The 18,371-nt window shown below is 47.0% G+C and overlaps 8 protein-coding genes across 8 annotated transcripts; 3 read left to right on the top strand and 5 right to left on the bottom strand.

The window, feature by feature from the left end:
• The first annotated feature begins 13 nt into the window (after nt 1-13).
• On the top strand, nt 14-3,280 carry AGABI2DRAFT_185414 (hypothetical protein). Its single transcript, XM_006461061.1, has 11 exons — nt 14-251; nt 321-921; nt 974-1,116; nt 1,165-1,422; nt 1,482-1,712; nt 1,767-2,102; nt 2,157-2,399; nt 2,453-2,886; nt 2,945-2,968; nt 3,022-3,095; nt 3,152-3,280. Exons 1-11 carry the CDS (start codon nt 99-101, stop codon nt 3,190-3,192), a joined length of 2,538 nt encoding a protein of 845 aa, XP_006461124.1. The 5' UTR covers nt 14-98; the 3' UTR covers nt 3,193-3,280.
• Nucleotides 3,281-3,859: 579 nt separating this feature from the next.
• AGABI2DRAFT_70290 (hypothetical protein) lies at nt 3,860-5,526 on the top strand (the record flags this gene model as incomplete). The annotated part of the gene is made up of 6 exons (XM_006461060.1): nt 3,860-4,145; nt 4,199-4,425; nt 4,471-4,652; nt 4,703-5,054; nt 5,104-5,294; nt 5,352-5,526. 6 exons carry the CDS (start codon nt 3,860-3,862, stop codon nt 5,524-5,526), a joined length of 1,413 nt encoding a protein of 470 aa, XP_006461123.1.
• A 146-nt stretch (nt 5,527-5,672) lies between these two features.
• Nucleotides 5,673-6,671, bottom strand: AGABI2DRAFT_68968 (hypothetical protein; the record flags this gene model as incomplete). Its single annotated transcript, XM_006461059.1, has 1 exon — nt 5,673-6,671. A coding segment is annotated over one exon (999 nt), but the record flags the coding sequence as incomplete, so codon positions are not given.
• A 623-nt stretch (nt 6,672-7,294) lies between these two features.
• On the bottom strand, nt 7,295-8,168 carry AGABI2DRAFT_192658 (hypothetical protein). The gene is made up of 6 exons (XM_006461058.1): nt 8,134-8,168; nt 8,014-8,078; nt 7,761-7,952; nt 7,555-7,710; nt 7,477-7,498; nt 7,295-7,423 (listed from the first exon to the last, which is right to left on the bottom strand). The coding sequence occupies exons 1-5, from the start codon at nt 8,138-8,140 to the stop codon at nt 7,481-7,483; spliced, it is 438 nt and encodes a 145-aa protein (XP_006461121.1). The 5' UTR covers nt 8,141-8,168; the 3' UTR covers nt 7,295-7,423; nt 7,477-7,480.
• A 145-nt stretch (nt 8,169-8,313) lies between these two features.
• Nucleotides 8,314-9,457, bottom strand: AGABI2DRAFT_136168 (hypothetical protein). Its single transcript, XM_006461057.1, has 4 exons — nt 9,197-9,457; nt 8,842-9,140; nt 8,641-8,791; nt 8,314-8,588 (listed from the first exon to the last, which is right to left on the bottom strand). Exons 2-3 carry the CDS (start codon nt 8,968-8,970, stop codon nt 8,750-8,752), a joined length of 171 nt encoding a protein of 56 aa, XP_006461120.1. The 5' UTR covers nt 8,971-9,140; nt 9,197-9,457; the 3' UTR covers nt 8,314-8,588; nt 8,641-8,749.
• Nucleotides 9,458-9,959: 502 nt separating this feature from the next.
• Nucleotides 9,960-13,137, bottom strand: AGABI2DRAFT_192656 (hypothetical protein). Its single transcript, XM_006461056.1, has 18 exons — nt 12,951-13,137; nt 12,886-12,901; nt 12,716-12,831; nt 12,399-12,661; nt 12,286-12,345; nt 12,123-12,231; nt 12,057-12,074; nt 11,867-12,001; nt 11,784-11,813; nt 11,600-11,732; nt 11,460-11,544; nt 11,313-11,405; nt 11,189-11,262; nt 11,049-11,134; nt 10,925-10,999; nt 10,834-10,867; nt 10,619-10,781; nt 9,960-10,565 (listed from the first exon to the last, which is right to left on the bottom strand). Exons 1-18 carry the CDS (start codon nt 13,113-13,115, stop codon nt 10,334-10,336), a joined length of 1,887 nt encoding a protein of 628 aa, XP_006461119.1. The 5' UTR covers nt 13,116-13,137; the 3' UTR covers nt 9,960-10,333.
• A 339-nt stretch (nt 13,138-13,476) lies between these two features.
• AGABI2DRAFT_69071 (hypothetical protein) lies at nt 13,477-15,306 on the top strand (the record flags this gene model as incomplete). Its single annotated transcript, XM_006461055.1, has 12 exons — nt 13,477-13,543; nt 13,595-13,797; nt 13,857-13,961; nt 14,018-14,084; nt 14,134-14,373; nt 14,427-14,442; nt 14,492-14,526; nt 14,577-14,612; nt 14,666-14,700; nt 14,758-14,830; nt 14,887-15,012; nt 15,065-15,306. 12 exons carry the CDS (start codon nt 13,477-13,479, stop codon nt 15,304-15,306), a joined length of 1,245 nt encoding a protein of 414 aa, XP_006461118.1.
• A 46-nt stretch (nt 15,307-15,352) lies between these two features.
• On the bottom strand, nt 15,353-18,352 carry AGABI2DRAFT_118043 (hypothetical protein; the record flags this gene model as incomplete). The annotated part of the gene is made up of 5 exons (XM_006461054.1): nt 15,353-15,950; nt 16,003-16,088; nt 16,143-17,511; nt 17,573-17,990; nt 18,043-18,352. 5 exons carry the CDS (start codon nt 18,350-18,352, stop codon nt 15,353-15,355), a joined length of 2,781 nt encoding a protein of 926 aa, XP_006461117.1.
• Between the last annotated feature and the right edge of the window lie 19 nt (nt 18,353-18,371).

The following is an 18,371-nucleotide window of genomic DNA, read 5'->3' as shown; positions in this document are numbered from 1 at the left end:
CCCCGTTTCTAACACATCTTACTTGATCCTCGCCTCAAGTCGACTGCCCCCTACGCTCATTTGGACCTCAACAACACTCTCCTTGACAATCTCCTTCCATGCCAACCGACTCTGTCATGTTCTCCGACGATGATCGGCCACTCGCAGCTAAGTCCGCGCCCAATGGCAACAATCGTGTCAACGCACCTCAGACAAACGGGCATGTAAAAGGACCAGAGGACTACGAAATGAGTGACGATGACCAACCATTGGTGAGTTGAATGAATATTTTGCGCCGCGGTTGATTTGTCATGATCCAAAACTACTTGTAGGCGACGCAGAAACCGGGAAAGGCTTCCCCTCCTCGAAAGAGGAAAAATGGCGCTATTTCCGACCCACTATCAAGTGACGACGATGTTCCCCTTGCGTCATCACCTGCCAAGTCTACGAAGTTAAAGAAGCAGAATAATAAGGAAGGTCCCAGTAAAGAACGCATGGCAAACAAAAAACCTCCAAAAAAGAGAGCCAAGCGGCAGAGAGACTCATCCGGGTCGTCGGAAGAAGATACGAAACCTCCAGTGGCTAAAAAGGGCATTCGGAAGTCTCGTAAGATCAAAGAAGAGAGTGCCGGATACGACTCCTCGGACGACGACAAGCCTATCGCCAAGAAGGCCGGAAAAAGTCAAGTCATCAAGGAAGAACAGCCGAATTTCGAGGTTGCTAAACTTAAAAAACGGGGCAAGGCCATGAAAGAGGAAGGACCCGCCTCACCCATGAAGGGGAAAGGTAAGAAGAATGAGGAGGAGGAAGAGGTCTTCCGCTGGTGGGAACAAGACCCAAACGGTGACGGATCGATGAAGTGGACCAAGTTAGAACATAACGGTGTTATCTTTCCTCCACCATATGAGCCCCTTCCATCTCATGTTAAATTGAAGTACAATGGTGTGCTGTTATATATTTCGTCTGTCCCCAAAGAATCTCATATCGTCTATAGGAAAACCTGTTGACCTTCCTCCCGAGGCGGAAGAGGTAGCAGGGTTTTATGGTGCTATGCTGGAAACGCCTCATGCGCAAGATGCCGTGTTTAACAAAAACTTTTTTGACGACTGGAAGAAAGTCATGAAAAACCATCCTGCGGTAGGTGAATTCTTAACTTGTGTTGGATGTTGCTCATTAAGTTATAAGCGAGACGGCACCAAGATAACCTCATTCGAACTTTGTGATTTTCGTCCATTATTCGAATACTTCGAGTCAGAAAAGGCAAAGAAGAAGGCGATGACCAGTGAAGAGAAAAAAGCCGCCAAAAAAGCCAAAGACGATATGGAAGCAAAGTATACATTTTGTTTACTCGATGGCCGCAAGGAAAAGGTCGGAAATTTCAGGGTTGAACCTCCAGGCCTATTTCGTGGGCGAGGCGAACACCCAAGGAAAGGTGCTTTGAAGGTTGGTGTCTTAAAACAACTTTTTCGAATGATAGCCAAGCGTCATCATGTCTTTCCTAGTCACGGGTCAGGCCTGAGGATATCACCCTGAACATTGGAAAGGACGCACCCATTCCGATACCAAACGTTCCGGGAAACTGGAAGGCTCTACAGCACGACAACACAGTCACTTGGCTGGCTAACTGGACGGAAAATATCAACGGAAACCATAAATATGTCTTCCTAGCCGCCGGTAGCACGCTTAAGGGGCAAAGTGATATGCAAAAATTCGAGAAGGCTCGTGAACTGAAGGTATGGCTAAGTAGCGCATCAAATTTATCTTACTGTCTGATCAATTTTGTATAGAATCACGTTGACCGCATTCGTCAAAATTATCAGTCTGATTTAAAGTCAAAGGTGATGGCGGATCGACAACGTGCGACCGCGATGTACTTCATCGATAAGTTGGCCCTCCGAGCTGGAAATGAAAAGGGCGAGGATGAAGCCGATACTGTGGGCTGTTGCTCACTGAGGTGTGAGCATGTGACACTGGAAGCGCCAAATAGCGTTATCTTCGATTTTTTGGGTAAAGATTCCATTCGTTATTACAACAAGGTGCCGGTGGAGCCGCAGGTGTTTAAGAACATACGAATTTTTAAGGAAAACAAGAATGACGATGATAGTCTTTTCGATCGAGTGAACGTAAGGATCTTTGCTAATAGAGTTGTCAAGGATGGCTGACGACACAAATGTTAGACGAGTTCTTTGAACAAACATCTTAACAATGAAATGAAAGGGCTGACTGCGAAGGTATTCCGTACTTTCAATGCCTCAAGCACATTCCAACGCCTACTCGATGAACACAAATTTACTGATGCAACATTGCAAGAAAAGTTGAATGCTTATAACAAGGCTAACAGAGAGGTTGCTATATTGTGTAACCATCAGAGAACTGCCCCCAAGACACATGATCAGTCGATGGAGCGCATGAGGAACAAGGTTTGTTTTCCACTGGCACGACTGGACACTATCGTACTAACTTCTGTGCCCAGTATCGTGCGCTAAAATATGATCGCATGAAACTCCGCCACGCACTTTTCTCAATTGAGAAAAAATACAAGAAAAACGAGAAGTATGCCGAAGATGAGTCGGACCTAGATGAGGATTGGATCGTCAACCATGAAGAACAGCTCAAAATGAAAGAGATTGAAAAGGCCGAGAAGAAGTTCGCTCGTGACAATGAAAAGCTCGCTGAAGATCAACAAAAGCCTCAGGACAAGAGTGTCCTTGAGGATCGCTTAGGGGTTATTGAGGATGACTTTGATCGTCTCGCCAAGGAGCGGGGAACGAAGAAAGCGACTCTAAAACGTGAAAAGACTACGGAGAAAATCGAAGAAATGCTCGACAAACTCACGGAGAGAGTCAAAGCGCATAAGTTGCAAATGATTGATCGAGACGAGACGAAGGAGATTGCACTCGGCACGAGGTTTGTCCCATGGCTCACCTTGATATTCATGTACACTGACCGCGAGATTGTTGGTCAGTAAAATCAATTATCTCGATCCTCGGTATGTCCCATTCCACATGGTCGAGATGTGCTAATTATTGATTTTCTGTAAAGGATTACAGCTGCGTGGTGTCAAACCCATAACGTTCCGATTGAAAAGATTTTCTCCAAGACCTTGGTTACCAAATGTGAGTCGATTGCCTTTGAATCTTAACCTATGGACTGATTGGTGGTTTTTTCAAAGTCCCTTGGGCGATGGAGGCTGCACCGGACTGGAAATTCTAGAGGTTTTGAATGTGTATTTTTAGACAGAGTCGGTATTTATTCGTCACATAGCCCGTATTGTCTACAATCAATTTTGAATATCGTGTATGCATTTTGCTCGCGCAAAGTTTTGGAGTAGTGTCACGAGCAAACACGAGCAGACACGAGCGGATGTTGGGTCGCGTGTCACGCATTTGGATCCATCAGACACGAACTTTGATATCCAGCACACAGCTATGAGCAGACAGTCCAACGTCCACAGTCTCTTCTCAAGCCCTGCGTTTTCCGCTCTAGAAGTAGAGCCTGGAGAAGACACAGAGGAAGAAGAGTTACCCGAGGAATTTGAAGAAAGGTTTGTCCAGCACATCACTTTCTATGACCGCCTTCATAATTCATGAGTGATAGACCAGCGGAAACCAAGCCTTCAAAAGCCGCCCTTAAGAAGGCTGCCCGGCAAGTGCATCGTGAGGAAAAACTGCGAAAGCGAGCAGAGGCAAAGAAACGACGAGTGGAGGACCGTCAGCACTCTCCAATTTCAGATACTGTACCCACCTTCGAGGCCACCTCAAACGGCTCTGTTCTACCACACGTTCCACCGTCAGCTGTTTCTGCACCCTCTAATGTTGAGGAGGTAACTCCCTCTCCCCAGTCCACACCTTTGGTCTCGCCTCAGCTGGAGCCAGAGGTAATGGCTGAGCCGGTCCTTGAGCCTACGGGGGAATGTGTCTCTGTTCATGACCAACCGGTATATGAACCGGAAAGGCCTTCGAGCACAACGAACGCTGGTAACACTCCGGAAGAAGTGGATGTCGCGAAGGTTGAACCTGAAGCCATGCTTATTTCACATGATGTCACAACAGCCACTGAGGCGCAACACCAACAAGACGCCACCGCTGACGTTGAAAAGTTAAAAAAACGTCAGAATGCTCTGACGAGGACCATATGGACTCTTATCATGATTGGTGGATTTATTGGTGAGAAAGGCTATGTCTGGCTGTATTCAATAGGACGCTTATTCCATTGCCAGGACTTCTGCTTATGGGCCATGTTTATATGATGATCCTTGTGATGGTTTGTCAGACCGTGGCATATCGCGAGGTCACGGCACTCTTTGGTCTTGCTACAACTGAACTTAGTACCCAAGACAAACAGTCTTTAAAAGATAAAGATCCCTGGAGTAAAACTTTGAACTGGTACTTCTTTGCCGTCACCAACTATTTCTTATACGGAGAGAGTATCATATATTACTTCAAGGTACGTCATCAAAAGTCTCTTCGACTCTGCTGACCATGTTACCAGCATGTAGTCTTCGCCGATCCTCAACTTGTACCTTTCATTACGAACCACCGCATGATCAGTTTCACTCTCTATGTCATCGGCTTCATGGGCTTCGTCATGTCGCTGAAAAAAGGCTTTTTGAAGCAGCAGTTTGGTTTGTTTTGTTGGGTGCACATGACTCTCTTGATGATCGTCGTTTCAAGGTGCAGTCATTGCTTTTACCTGTCTTCAGTTTACTTATTGTATTTTCTAGCCACTTTGTTGTCAACAACATCCTCGAAGGGCTGATCTGGTTCTGGGTTCCTGCGTCGCTGGTCATCTGTAATGACGTCTTTGCCTACATCTGGGGTATCACAATTGGCCGTACGCCACTTATTCAACTGTCACCGAAAAAAACAGTGGAAGGTTTTGTCGGTGCTTTTTTCAGCACCTTAATTTTCGCGCTTTTTTGGGGTACGCTCTTCATGCGTTTCAACTACATGATTTGCCCTGTCCATGACCTGGGTATCAGTGCTTGGAACTCAATCCAGTGCAAGCCTAACCCTGTTTTCGTCTGGCGAGAACTACCGTTGTGGCATCCATTTTCCATTTTCGTGTCCACTCTGGTATGTTCTTTGACCTGAGAGCTGCTTTGCTTGCTGACGGTAGTTCAAGCTTGGTCGTACCATCACTGCGATACCGTATGCTCCTTACCACCTCCACCTCCTGTTGATGGCATGTTTTGCGTCACTTGTTGCTCCTTTTGGAGGTTTTTTTGCCTCTGGGTTCAAACGTGCTTTCAAAATCAAAGATTTTGGTCACAGTATCCCGGGACATGGCGGAATGACCGACCGAATGGATTGCCAGTGAGTATCGAGAGCTCTGGCTTAGCACTTGACAAAGCAGCTCAATTCATTTTGCAGATTTCTCATGGGTGTTTTCACATATGTTTACTATAGCAGTCTCATTCGTGAGCACCATGTCACAGTTGGCACTATTCTACAGACTATCGTCAGTGGTCTTACCGTTGATGAGCAAATTGAGCTTGTTGCGGATCTTCATCGCTATTTGGAGACACAGGGTATTGTCGTACCATGAGTTTGGGACGTTTCTTGACGATTATCAACCTCAGTGTTACCGTTATTTTTACTAGGTAGATAGATGCCTCATACTCAATCCGTCTGGTTACCTTATGCATAACTAATATAGACATGCTCTTCGCCTACTGGATGGCGTCTCTTCAATTACTCCACTTTCCACCTTGCTAATCCCCCAAAAGTCATAGCCTTCCGACCCACGGCAGCCTTGAATCCCCGCATTCCAACGCCTTTGGCATCCCGCCCATCAATAGTGGACACGAACATCAGTGACACCTCATTCTCGTTGTATATCCGATGAACAAGGCTCCATCCTCCTTCTACATTCTGCTCGAGTGGTATAGGCTCCTGGAATCCAGGTGCGAACAGAACATAGATGTAATTATCGCCATCATGATTCGACATATGTTCACAACGTTTGAAGAGAGTAAAAGTTGTTGGTTGACCGCGTTCGATGACTGCCGAAGTAGGTTGCAAAAACCCGACGAAGAAATCTAAACGGTTGAAGTCATTGCAAACAGTGGGACCCTCCGGGCTCAGAATGTAATCTTCCCAGTCTACAGGACCCCCATCTTCATCCGCAATTAATTGATATGTTGGATCGGTAGGGAAATGGCGCCTTGCAAATTCTGCAGGGGTAGATGTGAACCAGGTTGGGTCAAATTGTTGCTCGTACAATCCACTTCCATTGAGGTATCCAGCACCCCACGTTGCATCAATTAATCGCCATTCACCATCCATGAGAACGCAGTTCCATGCATGGTTAGAGCTAACCTTTGGCACCCCTTCTCCGGGTGCTAATGCCTGGTATCCAAACCCTTTGCCGTGTCCCGATACTTTATAGGCCTGCAAACCCGCTTTCTTGGCAAGTTCGACGTATAGTCCTGCGTAGCCGTCGCACACCGCCAAACCGGAAGTCAGGGTTGACTGCGGAGTGGCAGGTCTGACGGTACCAGCGAAGAAAGATTGAGCATCATACGATATGTTATGATGCATCCACGTAAAAATTGCCCTAGCCTTCTCCGTCTCATATGCAAATGGGCTTGTGAGATCGTACGCGAGGTCTTCCAGAGACCTCACGTATTGACGGGGAAATTGCGATGCATGCGCATCGACTGTGGAAAAGTCATGGCACTTGACGCAGGTCCCTGATTGAAATGGACTGTTCAAAGGAGGGCCTGGCGCCGTGGTTTGGTCCTCTTCTGCGTCTTCTTGGGTATAGGACTCATGGTATGTTTCCGGCCCTGTGACTCCGTGGAAATCTTCATCTGGGGTAAGATCGTAATCTAAATGTGGAGTCGAGGGCTGTTCTGAATGACGAGAGGGTAGTCGGGGAGGCACAGGTCGCCGGTCCGTGTCGTAATTCTCGTGCTTCCCCTTAGAAACGGGTGGGACAGGTCGGGCAAGGAGCTTGAATAGATATTCCGGGTCTAGTCCAGCAAGAACGAGTGCAAATGAATCTGGAGATGCCTTGGGCAGGATGGGACCTGGGTTCGAACTCTGATGACTGGTATTTGGCAATGCCCGTAATGGGCGAGTTTGGTCAAGCTGGAGCTTCGCTATACGAGCCACGAGGCCCAGCGGTCGGGTATTAAAATCGTCTGTATGGGCAGTTTGAGTGTGCGCAGCCCGCGGCGGTGGGGGTGGGGGCAGTTGCCTTCGAGGGGGTAAAAGGGTGGACATAAGGAGGGTGATCCAATGGACTGTACTTGAGCTCAAAGAACTGCCGATGGGACATCACCAAGCGTTTGTTTGACTAGTTATTCTTAACATCACTATCATCATGTGCGATTTATTGGCGTCTAATTCCAAATCTAGGCAAGTTGCTGATGAACGTGAAAGCTCATGAGATTAAGAGCGTGGCATGTGGGGGAGCATGTACAACATAGGGCATAGAACTAATTTCAACGTCATATCGCATTGACCAGAAGAGACAAAGAAGATAAAATACACGATTATGACCTTGGCTTTTCCTGTAAGTTATGCTGTCAGATCGATAGGCCGAAGCAGAAACGAGGCCAGTCGTTACCTTCTTTTCTTTCCAAAGAGCCAAAAGACCAACACCGGAAACCTTGACTACTTTGAAGCGTACTCCGGGAATATCACCCTTGGCCTTTCCACTGCGACCGAAACCAGAGATGAGGACTTCGTCGTTCTCGTCAACAAAGTTTAAGCAACCGTCATTCTTCCAGCGAGTCAGCTTCCAAGATTTACTTCGATGAGTGTAGCACGTACAGGGACGAAAGCGGTAACCTTCTTTCCGTTCTTGATAAGCTGCACACGCACACATTTACGGATGGCGGAGTTGGGTTGCTTAGATTCTACGCCAACTTTCTCGAGCACAATGCCTTTAGCGTGTGAGGAGCCTCCGGTCGGGGATGTCTTGAAAACGTTTCCAAGCGCACGTTTTTTGTAAAGTTTGTCCGCCTACACAAGAGCGAGGAATAAGGATATAGCAGTCAAAATGTGATGGGCCTTAAGATCGCACCCATCGATTCTCACGGCGGGAGTCGCGGAGCTTGCGAGCCGCCTGCAGACCGCGCGGTTTGTTAGCTGTAGCGCATGTTGTCAGTAGAAGTGGGAGGCGCGAGAGGGCGGGAGGACGTACAGCCCATTTTTGCAGAGACAGAAAGGTAGCGATGTTGGCGGCTGGGTCTCTCCACGCCATGCTACTCAAACCTTATCGCCAAAACTGTTACAGTTCTTCTCGGCAATCACTGGCTCCGATCCAATCAGAATCCGCGAATGTTCATTTGCGCTTTTGGATTGTGCTCTCCACGCGCCTGAGCGACAATCGAGGCGGTCGTTGTCGGCTTCGGTCAGTGGAATCGTCAGTGGCACGTCGGTCCAGGAAAATGATGCTAGACGCGTGACTCCCGGTCCTCGACGCGTCGTTTAAATTTATTAACAGCCCTGAATGCACATGCTCTCTCCCGCCCCGCGCCTTATTCGCTCCTCCTCGCCATTTCTTAGACACAGCTGGCAGCTCAGCCGTCGCCGTTTCCATGACGTGCCTCTTCTCGACGACCTCGCTTACCGAGGTTTCATTCAAGACGTCACAAGGTTCTAACCACCCTCGTATTTCCTTCAACCCTTTCATTAATGCGCATTACAGACCAGATGCGCTGGCACACGCGCTACAATCTAAGCCTGTCACCGTGTACTCTGGTGTCGATCCCACTGCTTCATCCTTGCACATCGGTCACTTGATACCCTTCATGACTCTACTGCACTTCCAAATTCGGGGTCATCGTATCATTCCACTTGTGCGCTTTACCTCCAATGCTCATATGCCTAAAATTCACCTCAGATTCAGATAGGTGGTGCCACTGGCCGAGTGGGAGACCCTTCTGGCAGGCTTACAGAACGTCAAGAGGCAGATATCCAACAGCTCGATGACAATGTAGCTCTCCTCATACAGAGTGTAGAATCTTTCTTCCGCCATGCGTTTGAATACGTGAAACGTCGCCTTGAAAAAGATGGCTCTCCTCCCCCGTCATTTCAGAGCCCTACGGTTCTCAGTAACCTCAAATGGCATGAAAATTTTTCAATGCTCGACTTCCTACGTGATGTGGGTAAACAGGTGCGGGTGAATACCATGCTAAATCGCGAAAGGTTCATACCTCTTCATCAATCTTTCTTCGTCGACCTTCCCTTACCCGTCATTTTAGTGTCCGAGCTCGACTAGAATCCCAACACGGTCTATCTTTCACCGAGTTCACCTACCAACTCCTTCAGGCCTACGATTTTTATCACCTCCACAAACATTATGGATGCAACGTTCAGGTCGGAGGATCAGACCAGTGGGGCAATATTGTTGCCGGTCTCGAACTTATTGGACGTCACGAAACTCTATCAAATACATCTGCATCTGAATCTTCCGCTTATGGTCTAACTACGCCCCTACTTACTACCTCCTCGGGTGAAAAATTCGGCAAAAGCGCAGGAAATGCGGTTTGGCTAAATCCCAACCTTACTAGCGTCTTTGATTTCTATCAAGTAAGAACTCACCCATTCTGTGGACGTAATAATTCAACACGGTCATCATATCCAGTATTTTATGAAGGTAACCGATGACGACGTCGAAAAATACCTCAAACTGTTTACGTTTCTTCCGAGAAGCACCATCGACCAGATCGTTGAAGCCCATCGAGTAAGTTTATTAATGTGTCATCGATCGGAGGGTCGAAAAAGCCGACTGACATCTTCTCAAAGCTCGCTCCTGAAAAACGGACTGCACAAAGACGGCTAGCGGCTGAGGTCACTGAATTGGTACATAAGCGTATGTGGCTAAATGAATTTAATTTAATTGGGTTAACTCATCTTGCTCTGTTTCGCGTGTTGAAAGGTGAGGGTATGGTCCGCGCAGAAACACTCACGAAAATGCTGTTCGATTCCGACTATCACGGTCTTCAAGCGGAACATATCAAGTCCGCTTTGGGTGGCGATCCTCGTTTGGTATTGTTGGACTTTCAAGAGCTCCAGGGTACTCCGGTAGCCAAGCTTGCCGCGAAGTATGGACTCGTCAGTTCTAATTGTACGTCTACCTCCGAATTTGGCTCGTTGCCATCAATCAAGATCCCTTTTTGCTTAGCTGCCGCGAAAACCTTGGTCGCGTCTCGTGGCCTGTATCTCAACAATCAGATCGTTCCAGAAGTTCAGCACATGGTCCCTTCTTCAAGTCTCATTGATGACCGGATAGCAATTCTTCGAGCGGGAAAAGGAAAGCTACTTGTGTTGGTTGCGAATTAAATACATAAGGAGGGCCATAGCCGGATTACAAAACGTCTAGTTGGATTTTTTTGGATTCAATCGACGCGAATGGCAGTGTATAACCGTCGCACAACCCAATAAGATGCAAGGAAGCCAATAGTACCCGTCACGAGGAAGTCCATAAGAGCGAGAAGGAAAAGGTAGCCAAGGTAAAGAAGGAGACTTGATAATGAGTCCAAAGACATTCTGGAACCCCAGTAGAATAAACCATATGCAAATAACCAGAAGGCGCTGCCACCACCTGTCAAGAATGCACGCCAATGCCACCTGTCGTATATTGAATAAAAGGAAATCATATTTTTGAAGCATCGAAGACTTACCTATAGTCTTCGGCGCAGAGGGAAAAGTACGTGAACAAGATGGTGACAGTAGCCGTGGTAAGCGCCACAATCGAAGCTGTAAGGGCAAGAAAGCCGAATGCATAGTAGGCTCGTGAGGCGAAAAGGCTCGAGAGAACAAAATACAGTTCAATGAATGCGGCACCTATAAATTGGAATGAACATAAGGAAAGAAGGACGAGCATGTCGTCACTTACCGAACGGCAGGATACCACCTAAGATAGCAGTAACCTGACCAATTCACGCTGTAAATAGATATGATATACAGACCTGTCATTTAGTGCTTACCCAAGGTCTGAGGTATTTGGGGCCTGGCGGGATTTGACGAGGGATAGGGTTTACACGAACAGGATGCTTAACAGCCTTGGTTTTGGGATCAGCATAGAGCTCGTCGAACAAAGAGCATACATACGCCATGCTTTGATCCGAAATAAGCACCGATGGCAGACAGTGGTGCAGAAATTCCGAACCAGAGTAGTATGATGAGGAGCATCGTGCCTAGACAGCGTTAGATCTTCCGCGTCATTTCCAAGGATAAAATTTGTTAGCCACCAAATGGTACGGCCCCAGAAGAGCCAGCAACGATGAGGAAAAAATTCAAAATAAAGATGATAATGAAAATGGCTCTAAAATTTTATTAAATTCGGTCTTCTAAGACAATATCTGCAGCACCCACGTTGGAAATATTGTTGCCGTGAAAAATGCATTTTTCCTCTTGTTCTGCCCTCCGAGAGATGCATACACTCTGCTGGAGAAGTAACCGCCAATACTGGTAAACAAAATCAACCATCAAGCATTGGCAAACTAAGCACACGTAACCAACCATCCAAAGAATGACCAGCAAACCATCATTACGGTCGCAAGAGAACCGCGATTGGAAGGTGACAAGAATCCCAAGAGAGCAAAAACTACCAGAAACCTTCGTTTAATTTTGATCCCGTTTGTGAAATGGCTAAAATTTACCTAAGGTTATCCCAACCATCGCGACGAGTTGCACTCCGTTACCGACCATGATGGACAAAAACATGGGGTTTTGAGGTGTCCTGAAAACCTCACCATGGACTAGCTTCCACCCCCAGTCTTCTTGCACATCTTCCTAAAACACCAATATCAAAAATGCAACTAACTTCCGCAGCATTCGACTTACGCTGACGTCAATGGCATTGTATCGGGATATCTAGTATGAAAGGTGAGAACAGTGGTGATGGCGATGTCGAAAACATTACTGACATCACGAGAGACGCTACGAAGTAGAATCATGCCAACCATACCGCAAAGGAAAAACACGATGATGATGGAGTTGATGAGACTGAACCAATGGATTCGAGGATCATAAATATGGAGATAATTATCCCAGCGTGTTGCCTACGAAGCATGCTTTTAACGAAGAATCTGGGCTTAATTTATTGCAATAACATACCCAGGGAGTGTCGGACTCCTACAACTTGTTAGTCGTTCATGCACAAGAAGCCACGTGGCGACTTACATTCCAAGTGACTCTATATGTATACCGAACTGCCTGGGTCTGGTCCTCATTAAGGGAGAGCTCGTTGTCGGAGTCGCATATCGCTTCATTGGTCTGCGGACCACCAACACTAATGTATTGTCAATATATCCCGGACCAAATTGTTGCAACAATGTCAGCACACCTTGAAGGCCATACAAGGACCCCAACTACGCGATAGGTATCCGGTGTCGGCCGATGATATCTGAAATTCTTGAGACCTCCCAACGAGACCGTGACCTCCAGGAATAATCATACCTTAGCACTATATCATAATGGTTGTTGAGAACAGGGAGATTCTGAAATTGGCCGTCATTATTTCCTAGATTGAAACCCATATCGTAGAAAACGTCTTCATTTCGGACGTCTACTTTCATTTCTGCAGCAGGGAGTCCATCCACGAGCCAATTGAGGGCGTAGTCCTCTCGAATCCTGTCATTGATAAATTTGGCTTCTTCTCCTGTAACATTGGGTTGGAGACAAAGCATTTTGCAGGTTGTATTTTCTGAAACCATCTTGATCTATCGAGATATAAGCCATTTCAAGCAGATGTACAAGTGACTGTAGCTACGTACGTCATATGGTGAGTTGAATAGACGGTCCCCGAAAAGAATGGAGCCCAATGATTCAGGTTGGGACTGGGCACCATCATCAGGCTCGCAGAAACGAAGTTTAGGATTGTAGTAGTCGTCTGTGAGAATATTAGGGTATATATTCTTCGTTGGTACTATTAAAGCTTACGCACAGTTAATGAGTGATTTCTATGACAACATTAGATGAATATTTCGGCATGCCTGAGGGATGACATACGAGTTTGGGATCGTCACTCCCGCTCAGCATGGGAGTTAGGGCATTCACGAAAACTGGGACTTGTTCACCCTCGCGGTAATTGGTCGGCGCTGCACCAGGCAGGTAGAAGGCTGAAGTGACGGGCAGAAGCGAGATAAAAAGGACTGTAAAAGCCCGAGCACGCATGACTCTGGCTCAGATAGTCGTTAACGTTGAGAATGTTTTCTGATTCCAGCCACTCGACGTGTACCGTCACTAAGTGTGACAATCGAAATGGAATGAATTGCCAACTTCTCAACTAGTTGGCACTGGCACTACAGGAATAGTTGGCCCGACCAACTACCGGACAACAAGCACAGGAAGACCACGACAGCAATGTCTTTCACGAAAACGACGAGGGAAGACTTCCCGAAGAGGACCGTATGTTTACGGTCTTTTGTCTATCGCCCTTGAACCGACCCAGAACCCAACAAATCAACGAGATCACTTTACGAGATCGCTGCCAAATTCGGCCTAACAGCCTCTTTTGGTCGTCCCGCAACTATTCATGCAATTTGAGGTCATAGCAAAATGCTCAACGACAAGAGCGCGTTTATCTCGTATGACTCTAGCTCGTGAGCGTTTATAGCCCTCTTCTTCGTGCGCACCTACTCATTCTCAATCAGATGGCGTTACAATGCTCCCAACATTCATGCCTGTTGCCACACAGGCAGCTATCAAGGGATTAACCCCGGAACAGATGGAGTCCCTCGGTGTCACCTTGATCTTGAACAACACGTACCATCTTAATCTACGACCAGGCCTGAAAGTCCTTAACGAGGTTGGAGGTGCTCACAAATTTCAAGGATGGGAACGAAACCTTCTCACAGTGCGCAACCTCATCTATAATAACTTACGTGTATAGCCTTCTCAGTTGTATGAATTTAGGACAGTGGAGGCTTTCAACTTGTTTCGTTGAGTAAATTCACCACCATCACGGAAGAAGGAGCCCTGTTCGCAAGTCCGTTTACAGGTGAACCAACTATGCTCACCGTAAGCTCCGCATTCGTATTTTCCAAGCCATAGTTATTCTGATACATTTATTAAAGCCAGAAGAAAGCATGTCTATCCAGCATTCAATAGGTGCCGATATAATTATGCAGCTGGATGATGTGGGTGAGCACTCATATACTTTCAGTTCATGTATACGCTTACCAGTTTTTAGTTCCAAGTTTAACTACTGGACCCCGGGTTGAGGAAGCAATGGAAAGATCGGTCCGTTGGCTCGATCGATGTGCTGCCTTTCACGAGAAATCCGGAAAAACAGATCGACAGAACTTGTTTGCGATCGTGCAAGGAGCCCTTGATCCCGCTCTGCGAGATCGCTGTCTTAATGCTATGATAGACCGCAAAAGTAAAGTTATGGGATATGCGATTGGAGGCCTGAGTGGAGGAGAAGAGAAAGGTGAAATTCGGAGTAGATGCCTGACGCCGTTATAAGCTGACAATGCACGTTAGATGTCTTCTGGAGAATGTAAGTTGAACTCTTGAAAGACCACGCAGCAATAACTCAAGTCACCTAGCATTAAGCAATGCGCAGACAAACTACCCGAGGACCGTGAGTCTACTCTCTTTTCCTCCCTTCTGGTCTATGCTGACGTCTTTCAGGTCCGCGATATTCGATGGGGATTGGATTTGCGGAAGGTTCGTTCAACATGTATTTCATATTATAGACTCTGACGAATGCTCCGAGATAGACCTCCTAGTTTGTGTAGCTCTTGGAGTTGATATGGTATACCTCTCCCATCATAAAACTGTGCTACATACTGACACCCTAGTTGCACTAAAGGCAGATTGTGTTTTTCCGACGCGCACAGCTCGCTTTGGTGTAGCACTTACACACAGGGGACCGCTCAATCTCCGTAAGATATTTAGTCCGCTCTTTCTCTTTTTTTTGTGCCGCTTAGATTCCCCACAGGACTAAGTAAACACGCCCGCGATTTTGATCCAATCGACAAGAATTGTCCTTGTCCGACGTGCACAGGAAAGACCTCGAAGGCTATCTTGCATCATACTATAACTCATGAAACCGCAGCTGCTCATGGTACCCCCGTCCTCTCATTATTTGGATGGATGAAAAGCTGATTTGTTTCTAGCAATCACTTTACACAACGTCACATTCCAGGCACAAGTAATGGGAAGAGTAAGGATCGCCATTATTGAAGACTCGTTCCCAACCTATCTGCGCTCGTTTTTTGCCGATTATTTTGGCGATACTGGATATCCTGAGTGGTGTGTCAATGCGCTACGAAGCGTTGGTGTAGACCTTTTGGATGGCAAGGACATCCAAACAGTACGTGGCAGCGGTGCCAAGTGGGAGTACTCAGATGCATCGTAAGTTGATGCTATGATATCAGACTACACGAATGAAGTTTCTACAATAGTTATCTATGTTTTCTTTTACTGGGACGAGCGTTCTTGGCCATCTTGTGTTCCATTGTGTTCCTCTTCTTTCTAATCTGATCCGACGTCTTAAGTTCAGATTTGACCTTGGTCAGAGATTTGCCTCCGTAACGGCTCGGTCGGCCACCCTTCTTGTTCTTCTCGGGCTCTGAAGATTCCGCTGCAGCATTTTTCTTTTCCATCTGCCGAGCCTTTCTTTCATAATCCTTCCCAAACTTGTCAAGCGGTTTGGGAGTTGAAGTCTGATTATGTCTGAATTTGCGGCCTCCTGGAACATTGCGTTTCCCGATTCCTTGAGATTCGACTTCACCAACCCGAGGTAGGCTGAATCGGTTCTTGGCTTTCCACTCCTCGAAACGTCCGCTACGATAACTTGCAGGTAAACGAACACCATTTTCCGTTTTGACAAGCTTGACATTATCAGCGCCGACACCGTCACCTTTGACAAACTTCTTTTTCTTTTTGTCCCAGCTGAGTTGCCGTTTCTTTTGTTTTTGTACGGTATCATCTCCGGCAAGATCAAAGCTGACTCCTTGTGCTTGCTGAGCAAACGACGAAGCACCGTCTTTTAGGGAATACCTAGTCCAGATTAGCCGATGAAAGTCATCACACAGATAGGACGAAGTTGTACCCTTTTTCTGTTAATGCATCCTTTTGGTAATGCGACATATAAAATTCATCATCCCGGAAACTGTTCCCTTTTGTCTTGAACACCGACTAACAGAACAGAACATTCAGGAAAATGCTATTGATAATTGCAGTCAGGCTCACCGCAATGTCCTCTTCGTCCGCCATTTCCAAATCACTCTCTAACACTACATTGGCGTCCGCGTCCTCATCCTCTGTAACTCTCGCTGTAATTTTTGCAGCCGATTTCTGCAGTGCTTTCCGCCTCTGCTTCATAAGCGCCGCATTGACCGAACCCGTCTTATTCCCAACTTCAAACACTGTCTCCAAAGGTGTAAAAGCATTGACCGCCTTCAACAAAGTTTTTCTTGCATCCTGCGATTTCCTCTTCTCAGCAGCGTCTCCCCCTCTCAAAAGCACCGGGTGTATGCCGGAATCTGAGCCGGCCAATTGCCATTTTGGATCTTTCGACATTTCCTTGGCCCGCTTATAACTTTGAGGACTTGCTTTTCCTTTACTACGTTCATACATCACATGGCCCCGCTTCATGACCTCCCGCAGAGTTGGGAGGGAATGATTTGTATCATCGAGAGATTTGAGGTATTCCACGTCCTCGTCTATCTTTTCGCGCTCGAACGTACCAAGAACCAATGATTCAGTGTATGGTCGGTCTCCGCTTTCATGTACGACACTGGTGAGAGGACGGGCGAGGAAAAGTTGAAGGTCGAGTAGATAAGGAAGTTCAGTATGAGTGATGAAGGACCAGGCCCAACCTTGTCTACCGGCTCGAGCTGTTCGGCCTACACGGTGCACAAAAACTCTGCCACCGTGGGGAAAGTCGTAGTTGACAACGTTTTCAAGGACTGGTATATCGATTCCACGAGCTGCTACATCTGTAACAACAAGGATGCTTGTTACACCTCTACGGAATTGGTCCATCTGGTATGTGCGTGCAGATTGATCCAAGGAACCATAAATGTGGGAGACGGAATATCCGATAGTGGTCAGTAGAGTAGACAAGTACTCAACATGGTGTTTTGTTGCGGTGAAAATGAGAGTCTGATGGGGAGCAGTGACGGGGTTGGAATAATCTGCCTTGCCTTTCTTTTTCTTGTCTTTTGCCTCCGGCTGGTCCACACTCGTATTCTCGGCCATTGGAACTTTGATGACGTCACGCAATAGACCGAGAAGGCAAGCATCTTTCTCTGCATTTTTCACAGAGAAAAAGGCCATCTTGAGATCTGAACTGATTTTACTATCCGCGTCCAGGCGCACCAGCTTAGGGTTCTCCAGGCCAGCTTTTGCGAACTCGACAAGAGATTTTGGTAAGGTTGCGGAAAATAGGAGGGTTTGTCGAGAAGGAGGGAGGCGATGAATGATTTCTGTGAGCGCGGTTTCGAAACCCATCTCAAACAGGCGATCGGCTTCGTCAAACACAACGTAGTTGATGGATTTCAAATCCAAATTCATTTCCACGATAAGATGCAGCAGTCTACCAGGCGTGGCAATGATACTGGATATTTTATTCAGCACAGCGTAAAATAAAACAAAAAAGATGAGGAATGAAGACTTACACATCCGGATTGTTCGTGATCATCTCAAACTGTTCGTCCAGACCCTCACCACCAACCACCAAGCCCCATCGCAAGTTTTGACTATTGGAATTTTGCCCTTCCTTGTCGCCGGCATGATCTCCAGATGTGGAATTCCATCCTCTTGAAAGCTCCTTACCAACCTTGAGAATTTGTAAGGCCAGTTCACGAGTAGGTAATAGGATCAGGGCTCGTGCACCAAACGTCGTTGAATGTCTACCACCGAGCCGCTGAACGAGAGGTATCATATAGGCCAAGGACTTGCCCGACCCCGTGCGAGCCATCCCAACGAGGTCTTGTGGAGGATTGGCAAGCAAAGATGGGATAGTCGACCGTTGTATAGGTGTTGGTACCCGGTATCCTTGCAAAGTCAGAGATCTGAGTAAAGATGGATGAAGGCCTTATTTTCGTGGTGACTATTATTTCCTGGGTATCGTAACCAAAGTGCCTACCCATGCTCTGGAAACTCCCTCCGCCAACCTCCCCTTTGACCACTTTCTGTTTCCCCTTGAGCTTTTTGACCATCTGCGTGCCTTCTTTAGTGTCACGCTTCACGATGGACTCCCGGATGAAGCGCGAAAAATCCTCGGGATCATCATCTTCCTCCCAGTCGTTGGCAGGCCGAGAGAGTCTACGTTTCTTTCCTGTGAGGGCAGACGAGATGTCCACTTCGTCGTTTTCGAAATGATTGTTCAAGATCTCGTCGGGACCAGACCCATCTGAATCACTTAATGCGTGAGGTCTGTTTCGCTTTCTGGACATTGTAGGAGAGAAAATACGA

The sequence above is a fragment of the Agaricus bisporus genome, assembly GCF_000300575.1.
Source record: "Agaricus bisporus var. bisporus H97 unplaced genomic scaffold AGABI2scaffold_5, whole genome shotgun sequence".
Taxonomy (NCBI): domain Eukaryota; kingdom Fungi; phylum Basidiomycota; class Agaricomycetes; order Agaricales; family Agaricaceae; genus Agaricus; species Agaricus bisporus.
This window is presented reverse-complemented; position numbering and strand designations above follow the sequence as displayed.